A 9848-nucleotide genomic window follows, 5' to 3' on the forward strand; every position below is an offset into this window, starting at 1 on the left:
AGCACTTTCAATTGGGCCCGGAAACTAATTGGCAGCCAGTGCGGTCAGCCCAGGATCGGTGTAATATGCTCAAACCATCTTGCCCCACTGAGCAACCTGGCCATTGAATTCTGCACCAGCTGAAGTTTCCGTCAGTCAGTTTTATTGCACATAGCCAAAGGCTGCCGCAATGTACACAAAATCATTCAACAATTAAAAGAAAATATACTGGATTGATCCAAAAAACGTAATTTCTATTATCAAGACATTCCCTACTCTAAACAGAGCTATAAAAGTACCTTAATATTACAAATTAAGACATTAAACAATAAAGTTCATAAGCTAAAATTATCACATGGCCACTAATATATTAAAAAAATAATGTTAATTAATACAGCATGCAATTATATTCGGAGTTTGGTGATAAAGATAGACTATAGCTTGATGTGGGTAGGGTCAAAAAAATTCATCTCCTCTACAGTTGGTGGCTACCTTGGCTATATACCGTATTTTTCGCTCTATAAGACGCACCAGACGACAAGATGCACCTAGTTTTTGGAGGAGGAAAACAAGAAAAAAAATATTCTGAATCTCAGAAGCCAGAACAGCAAGAGGGATCGCTGTGCAGTGAAAGCAGCAATCCCTCTTGCCGTTCTGGCTTCTGGGATAGCCGCGCAGCCTGCATTCACTCCATAAGACGCACACACACATTTCCCCTTACTTTTTAGAAGGGAAAAAGTGAGTCTTATAGAGCAAAAAATACAGTAATTTGCTCTGATTTTCCTAGCGGCAGTTGCAAAGAGTGCTACACGCCAGGTCACATACTCATCTGTGTCTGCAAGGAGATATAAAATCATGTCAGAGGGGTTCTGGCCAGGGGACCTAGGTGCTAAAAATCTTTTGCTTGCTTCATTATATAAGGGGCAGCCCAAGATATAATGCATAAGGTCCTCTACTTCAGGAAATCCCGTAATGCAAACACGTTCGTTCGTTGTTGTGCCTCTGGCTGAAGTTTCTGAACCGTCTCCAGAGGCAGCTGTACGCGAGTTCAAGTGTCAGAGCGAGAAATGGGGGGAAGGATCTTATCCCCATCAATTTTCTCCACATCTGTAGCGGCACATGTTCCTCATTGCCAGCTTCAAAGATTTGTTGTCTTTTTCGAAAGGCACAGGGGAATTTGCAACTGCGGGCCGTGGCTAATTTCGGCCTCGACGGGTTACGCGAGTCCTTTGAGCTAAATGCCACGTTTAATGAGGATCTAACTCTATGAAATGATGATTCACCTCAAATTAGGTTCCGCCTGCAGTACAGTACTTTTTCTGTTTGTGTTTTTCCGAAAGGGGCGTGCGCAGATAAAAACCGTATAAACGGAAATCGGGTGCATTCGAAGGAACTTAAGAAAAGAGTCGGGCGCCTTTCAGGGACGGTTCTTCTTCGCACAACTATACGTAAGTAAAATCACATAGATTCTTTCTAAAAAGAAATTGCAAAGAGGGCATGAGTTTGGTTTAGGGTTGGGGGGAGGGGAAAGAAAGAAATTCTATGCAGTTTGCATTTTAATGCAAACCTTTCCTCGTACTCCGTTCCTGAGATAATCCGCGAACCCGATATCCTTTGAAGCTCGCACCAGGGCAGTTCTTCAGCGAAAATACACATTTTAAGGGTTAGTGTGCATTAAAATGCATACACACACACACACACAGAGAGAGAGAGAGAGAGAGAGAGAGAGAGAGAGAGAGTGGTACCTCTACTTACAAACGTGATCCATTTCGGGGTACCGTTTGCACCCTGAAAAGTCCGTAAGTAGAGTGCCACTACTGTGCATGCACGAAGTGCGATAGAGCACTTCTGCGCATGTGTGAAGCACACAGATTGCTTCTGTGCATGCGCAAAGTGCAAAGATCGCTTCTGCGTGTGTGCGCCCAGCTGCGTTCGCCACCTGAAAATCCGCAACATGAAGTGAATGCAACCAGAGGTATGATTGTATATAGTTAAGCGTTTGGGGGTCCGTTTGGATGAACCCCTGGTTCCCCTTCCAAACCTGCGATCCGATGTGTGTCAGGTAGGATCTATAAGAGGAAGCCAGCCGAAGTAGTTCCTTTGACAACGTAGCGGCTTTTTTCTGGCTAGTTAAGTGCCATGATTTAACATAAAGTCGCTCTGTTGCCACAGGAGCAAATGGGTGGGCTCTTCTGTTCGTGTGTTTCCCTAGTTGGCCACTGTAAGAACAGGACGCGGCAGCTAAAAAAGCCAATGCAATTCTGGGCCTCATCAATAGGAGTATAGCATCTAGATCAAGGGAAGTAATAGTGCCACTGTATTCTGCTCTGGTCAGACCTCACCTGGAGTACTGTGTCCAGTTCTGGGCACCACAGTTCAAGAAGGACACTGACAAACTGGAACGTGTCCAGAGGAGGGCAACCAAAATGGTCAAAGGCCTGGAAACGATGCCTTATGAGGAACGGCTAAGGGAGCTGGGCATGTTTAGCCTGGAGAAGAGGAGGTTAAGGGGTGATATGATAGCCATGTTCAAATATATAAAAGGATGTCACATAGAGGAGGGAGAAAGGTTGTTTTCTGCTGCTCCAGAGAAGCGGACACGGAGCAATGGATCCAAACTACAAGAAAGAAGATTCCACCTAAACATTAGGAAGAACTTCCTGACAGTAAGAGCTGTTTGACAGTGGAATTTGCTGCCAAGGAGTGTGGTGGAGTCTCCTTCTTTGGAGGTCTTTAAGCAGAGGCTTGACAACCATATGTCAGGAGTGCTCTGATGGTGTTTCCTGCTTGGCAGGGGGTTGGACTCGATGGCCCTTGGGGTCTCTTCCAACTCTATGATTCCTATGATTCTATGATTCTAGGATGGTGGACTAGATGGGCCACTGTTTAAGTTTGAAGTTGTTTGTTTTAAGCACACAAACTGACATGGAAATGCGGTGAATGGAGGGGAAGACAGGGGAAATTGAGAAGTCCGTCCCTGATCTGAAGGGTGGTGGAGAAGGGAAGGCAAACCCTCCCTCTGCCAGCCGAGAGGGCGGAGGCCCTTGCCCCTGTTTTCCTCCAAGGGCTCCAGGCACCAAACCATTTCATTTACGTAATATGTTCATGTAATATCTTTCTTCGGTTCATGTAATATCTTTCTTCGGTTGCGAGACCCAAGATGCACTTGAAAGTACTTAACATTTGCATCCTTCTCTTTGTTCAAAGCTCTGGGAGTGGTGCAAGGCAGCTCTCCTTCTCTCTCCCGTCCTGGTCTAGTTTTCACAGGAAAGTTAGGCTGAGAGACTAAAGTCACCCAGGGAGTTTTGAGCCCAAGAGTCTTAAGTCTGACTTTGCAAGCATGGCACCACCACCAGCTCTCCAAGAGGGAGTTTTTGGGTGTAGTCATCTAGTCCAGCCCCCTCCAATTCAGGAAATTCCCCCCCTCTCTCTCTCTCTCTCTCACACACACACAACTCCCCCACTTTTTTCTCTCTGTGTCACACATAACACAGAGCTTCTCCCTCACGTGCTCTCCCTTTTTCACACACACACACCTCAAATAATTATTATTATTATTATTATTATTATTATTATTATTACAGTGGTACCTCGGGTTACATACGCTTCAGGTTACAGACTCCACTAACCCAGAAATAGTGCTTCAGGTTAAGAACTTTGCTTCAGGATGAGAACAGAAATCGTGCTCCGGCAGCGCGGTAGCAGCGGGAGGCCCCATTAGCTAAAGTGGTGATTCAGGTTAAGAACGGTTTCAGGTTAAGAACGGACCTCCAGAACAAGTTAAGTACTTAACCCGAGGTACCACTGTATTATTATACCTCACCCATCTGGCTGGGTTGCCAACAGCTACCAACATATATAAGTACATAATATTACATTAAATTTCTTTTTAAAAAATCTTCCCGATACAGGGCTGCCTGCAGATGTCTTCTAAAAATTGTGTAGTTTTTTATTTCCTTAACATGTGACGGGAGGGTGTTCCACAGGGTGGGTGCCACCACCGAGAAGGCCCTCTGCCTGGTTTCCTGTAACTTCCCTTCTCGCAGTGAGGGAATGGCCAGAAGGCCCTCAAAGGCGGACATGTCTCCACACGATCAGGGAGCTGTGCGTTCCCTCTTTCCAACCCTCTCCCTCTAACCGCAAGGCTCTCTTGCTGTCATTGCTATCTTCAGGAAAACAAGCAAGATGGAGGCTTCCCCCGGGACAAAATGGTGGCCCCTGCTGCTGCTGCTGCTGCTCACCGTCATCCCAGGCACCTTCTTGACGGGATCCAGGCACACCTGCCCTTCGCGGTGCAGGTGCTTGTCCCAGGACAAGGTTGTCTTCTGCAACGGCCGCAACCTGACGGCAGTACCGGGCCGGATCCCTCCGGATTCTGAACTCCTGGACCTGAGCCAGAACGTCCTCCGCACTCTTCAGCAAGGCATGTTCTCCCGCCTTCAGGCTCTGAAAGAGCTGGACCTGAGCTACAACACCCTCTCCAACATCGAGCCGGGCGCTTTCAACAGCCTGAAGAGGCTGATGACCCTCCGGCTGACGGGCAACAAGCTGAAGATGGTCCCCTCTGGCGTCTTCACGGGGCTTCCCAGCCTCGCCGTCCTGGACATCAGCGAGAATGAGATTGTCCTCTTCCAAGACCACAGCTTCAAGGACCTCTCCAGCCTACGGAAGCTGGAGGCCGGAGACAACCACTTGATCTTCGTCTCGTCCCAGGCCTTCAGCGGCCTCCAGAGCTTGCGGCAACTCACTCTGGAGAAGTGCAACTTGACCGGTGTCCCGACGGAAGCCCTCTCGCATCTCCGCCATCTTGTGGAGCTGCGGCTCAAGGTCCTGAGCATCGGCTCCGTCCCCGACCACTCCTTCCAAAAACTGCATCGTCTCAAGGTCCTTGAGATCCACCGGTGGCCTTCTCTGACGGCGCTGAGGCCTCATAGCCTCACGGGCCTGAACCTCACCGCCTTGTCCATCACCAGGTGCAACCTCCGCGAGGTGCCTTACAAAGCCATCCACCACTTGGTCCACCTCCGGTTCCTCGACCTCTCGCACAACCCGATCTCTGTCCTCCGTGGGAGGAAGCTGGCCGAACTCTCCCGCCTTCAGGAGTTCCACCTCACGGGCGGGCGGTTGGCCACCGTCCAGGCCCACGCCTTCCATGGCCTCGTCCACTTCCGCGTCCTCAACCTCTCGGGCAATGGCTTGCGGACGCTTGAGGAGGGCGCCTTCCACTCAGTGGGGAACCTAGAGGTCCTACGGCTGGACGGGAACCCCCTGGCTTGCGACTGCCGCCTCCTCTGGATCATTCGCAGGCAGCGGAGGCTGAACTTCGAGGCCCGGCAACCCGTCTGCGCCACCAACTCGACGGGCGAGGGGAAGGTCTTCCGCAAATTCTCCGACATCCTTCCTGGGCACATCACCTGCAGGAAGCCCACCATCGAGAAGGAGACCCCTCCTCAGAGACTGAGCGTGGAAGAGGGCGGCCGGGCGATGCTGACCTGCAAAGGCGACGGCGACCCGCCCCCAACCATCTCCTGGGTGTCTCCTCACAACGTCTCCCTGGACGCCAGCCGCAAGGGCCGGCTCGCGGTCCTTCCCAACGGCACGTTGAGGATCCACCACGCCTTCCCTCAAGATGGTGGGGCCTACCTCTGTGTGGCCCGCAACGCCGCCGGGAACGACACCATGTGGGCCCACCTCCGCGTCTTCAGCAACTTCTCTGTCAGGGTCAACGCCAGCGCCCTCAACGCCTCGAGCGCTGCCCTCCCGTTCCTCCTTGACGTCGGCACCTTGGTGGGGATCCTGGCCATTGGGATCGTGCCCTTCCTCTGCTCGGTGGCCATCTGCTTCGTCTTCATCTCCCTCTGGAACAAGGGCAGGGGGAACGCCAAGCACCACATCATCAACGCCGTACCCCGATATTCCCGGGGCTACAAGGCCGTAACGAACAGGCACAAAAGGGTGGCCAATAAACCCAGATGAGGTACCAGCTCAACGTCTGAAGGCCGCCATGTTGGTTCTCTTGGAATGCCAGTGCTTTACGAACCAAAGAAAGCCATTTTGATTTTCATAGTTTACACCGAAGTTCTCCTGCTTCTTTGGCCCCCCGACAGTGTAACGTTTGCCAAAGAAAAGTGTAGATTCCCTGCCCCTGCTCCCAGATAATTTTAGAACCAAAATGGATGCTTTTTAGTCAGAGGCAGTGATAATTCTGAATCCCAGTTGCTGGAAACCATAGAAAGGGAGAGTTGGTCTTGTGTTTGAATCCGGGTATCCGGTTGGCCCCTGAGAGAATAGGATGCTGGACTAGATGGGCCAATGGTCTGATCCAGGAGGCTCTTATTATCATATGAGAATTATTATTACTTTTCTTAACTGCCTATGGCCATAAGAACCCAGGGCGGGTCACCACAATTTGAACTAAAATATCAGAAACAAATTACAACAAATTACAATCGCAAGGCTAGCGTGAGTCATAATATTATCTACAGGTGTATCAGGTGTCAAAGGTAAGGAGGGTGCGCCATCCGCATACGACGAAAACTGTCTAGTGAAGGTGCCAGGAGCACCTCTGTGGGGATGGAGCTTCATAGCTGAGGGGCCACCACAGAGAAGACCCTCTCCCAGGCTGCCACCCCCGAACCTCTGAGGGGGGAGTAAGAACGAAGGGGGACTCCTCTGGCAAGCTGGCAACTAAGAGGCTTAGTGGGGAAGGCAGGGGTCTTTCAGGGATTTGGGGCCGAAGTCATTTAGGGCTTTAATAATAATAATAATTTATTATTTATACCCCGCCCATCTGCCTGGGCTTCCCCAGCCACTCTAGGTGCCTTCCAACACAATATTAAAATACAGTAATGCATCAAATATTAAAAGCTTCCCTAAACAGGGCTGCCTTCAGATGTCTTCTAGAAGTCTGGTAGTTGTTCTTCTCTTTGACATCTGCTGGGAGGGCGTTGCACAGGGCAGGTGCCACCACCAAGAAGGCCCTCTGCCTGGTTCCCCGTAACTTCACTTCTCACAATGAGGGAACTGCCAGAAGGCCCTCGGCGCTGGACCTCAGTGTCCGGGAAGAACGATGGGGGTGGAGACGCTCCTTCAGGTATACAGGACCAAGGCCGTTTAGGGCTTTCAAGGTCAGCACCAACACTTTGAATTGTGCTCGGAAACATAGTAGGAGCCAATGTAGGTCTTTCAGGACTGGTGTTATGTGGTCCCAGCGGCCGCTCCGAGTCACCAGTCTAGCTGCCGCATTCTGGATTAATTGCAGTTTCCGAATCACCTTCAAAGGTAGCCCCACGTAGAGTGCATTGCAGTAGTCCAAGCGAGAGATAGCCAGAGCATGCACCACTCTGGTGAGAAAGTCCGCAGGCAGGGAGGGTCTCATCCTGCGTACCAGATGGAGCTGGTAAACAGCTGCCCTGGACACAGAATTGACCTGTGCCTCCATGGACAGCTGTGAGTCCAAAATGACTCCCAGGCTGCGCACCTGGTCCTTCAGGGGCACAGTTGCCCCATTCAGGACCAGGGAGCCCCCCACACCTGCCCACCTCCTGTCCCCCCAAAACAGTACTTCTGTCTTGTCAGGATTCCACCTCAATCCGTTAGCCGCCATCCATCCTCCAACCGCCTCCAGACACTCACACAGGACTTTCACTGCCTTCACTGGTTCTGATTTGAAAGAGAGGTAGAGCTCTTTAAACACTAAAGGGTCGTGAATTAGGCCTGAGTAATGAGAATACGACACCTCAAAGTGGGAAGTTTAAGCAGCAGATGGAAATGAAGGAGCCCTCCCCCCCTCAGGCTCAGAGCAGGCTTCCGGTTCTCCCCTAGCTCCTGCGCCTTGAACTTTCCCTCACCTGAGAGGAAACACCTGAGGTTGTGTGATGTGCCTGACGTCACAGGGTGCCCAGTGATTGACAGATGGGTGTTCACCTATCAAAAGTGGCCCCAGTTGCAGAGGGCTTGCTTCCTTTTTGACCCAAGCCTCTGGCCCAAAATGGTCCCATTCCCCGTACGTTGCATAGTCGAATAAAAAGTAAACAGAGACTATATCTGTCACCACACCTGATAGCTCAGTGGTTGAGCGTCTGCTTTGCATGCATAAGGTCTCTCCTGGGAGGGGAGTGTCCTGGGGCTTTCCATCTGCTGCTATCTCCCGTCAAAGTTGGGCTGATGGTGTTAGAGGGGTGGTCCCTCAGAGGGCATTGCCAAGGCCCCCGATCAACGCTGCAACGGGTTCCACAAAATCAGATCCACTCTCCTTCTTCTCTCGTACCTGAATCAGCCACTGCTCACTTCTAACGCCAAACCAGGTGGCCAAGTGCCTTTCATTTTTCGAAGTGAAATGGAGCCACCCCGAACAAGGCCATGTTTTCTCCAGGCTCAGGTGACTCCCCAGGGATGTAAGAGTTACAGGTAAAGGTAAAGGGCCAGTCGTGTCCGACTCTGGGGTTGTGGCGTTCATCTCGCTTTACTGGCCGAGGGAGCCGGTGTACAGCTTCCGGGTCATGTGGCCAGCATGACTAAGCCACTTCTGGCGAACCAGAGCCGTGTACGGAAACATCATTTACCTTCCTGCTGGAGTGGTACCTATTTATCTACTTGCACTTTTGACGTGCTTTCGAACTGCTAGGTTGGCAGGAGCAGGGACCGAGCAACGGGAGCTCACCCCGTCGCGAGGATTCGAACCACCAACCTTCTGATCGGCAAGTCCTAGGCTCTGTGGTTTAACCCACATTGCCACCCGTGTCCTGTAAGAGTTATACTAGGTTGCAAATGGACAACAACAAAAAAGGGCTCACCCTCTGTCGCTTCCAGGACCTGAGTGCCTGGGTGGGATGAAATTCTGCACTACTATGCATGTTTCCCTAGGAGTAAGCCCCGCCGTGTGCCATGGGGCTGTTTAAGAAGTGAACGCCAGCGGCTGAAGGACCGCCGCCTTCACCCCCCGCCTCACAAGCATCTAGTTGGCTGCTGGGAGAAGCAAAATGGCGGACTATATGGACTCTTTAGTCACATCCATTGGAAGCCGGCCTGTTAGGGGCCAATGGATCAGGGCCCCAACGACTGTGGGCAAAGCGGATGGAGGGTTGCCATATTTTTCAAAAGTGAAAATACGGACATCTTGCCTATTTCCGCCCGGACACTGCTTTCGACCACAGTATTCCGGGTACGTCTGGAAAATTCTGGACTTATGGCAACCTTTGTGGAAGAGGCTGTTTTCTGGTGAATTCGATTCCATGCCAGCAAATTCAGGGTTGCGCGATGAATGCTGGTTTCGCCGTGAACATCGCCATTTTTTTGCTTTCAGGAAAGTGACAGTGAAATGCCCTGAGGTGATACTTGCTTGACAGAATGGCACCCAAATATCCAGAATAAGTGCCCGATAGCAGCATCTAACCTCACCGCAAACAAATCGGGGCGAATGCTCTTTCAAAGAGTTGTCCGGAGGTGACCAGAGACAGCTTTCTGTACCTCTCTCGTAATACTGGAATCTGAACGTTGGAAGACTTGGGACGGAGAAAAGGAAGGATTTCTTCCCAGAGTGAAGTGTTAAACTGGGAAACTCCCTGCCACAGGAGACCGCCACCAACCTGGGTGGCCTGAAAAGAGGACTGGACAAATTCGCAGATGAAAAGACCATCAATGGCTTCTTTTACATATATATATATACATTTTTATTGATTTCTTAACATATCAGTTCCAACAGTCATACAACATACCTTCTCATCTTATACAATGTTTTAGACTTCCGTCAACACCTCTGATGATTTCCTGTTCTTTATCACTTATTCTGCATTTCTTGATTTCTATATTGCATTTAATTGTCCTTAACTAATAATTCTTTTCATAGTCTTTCTTGTAACATTTCAAGA

The 9848-nt window shown here is 50.4% G+C and overlaps 1 protein-coding gene across 1 annotated transcript; it reads left to right on the forward strand.

Moving 5' to 3' along the window:
• Window positions 1–4157: 4157 nt before the first annotated feature.
• LINGO4 (leucine rich repeat and Ig domain containing 4) lies at window positions 4158–6975 on the forward strand. The gene has a single exon (XM_077920450.1). It carries the CDS (start codon window positions 4165–4167, stop codon window positions 5953–5955), a length of 1791 nt encoding a protein of 596 aa, XP_077776576.1. The 5' UTR covers window positions 4158–4164; the 3' UTR covers window positions 5956–6975.
• The last annotated feature ends 2873 nt before the right edge of the window (window positions 6976–9848 follow it).

The sequence above is a fragment of the Podarcis muralis genome, chromosome 16 (assembly GCF_964188315.1).
Source record: "Podarcis muralis chromosome 16, rPodMur119.hap1.1, whole genome shotgun sequence".
Taxonomy (NCBI): domain Eukaryota; kingdom Metazoa; phylum Chordata; class Lepidosauria; order Squamata; family Lacertidae; genus Podarcis; species Podarcis muralis.

What these genes read in the sequence shown, in the direction of transcription:
- LINGO4 (XM_077920450.1), top strand. Translation starts at nt 4,165, where the DNA reads ATGGAGGCTTCCCCCGGGACAAAATGGTGGCCCCTGCTGCTGCTGCTG.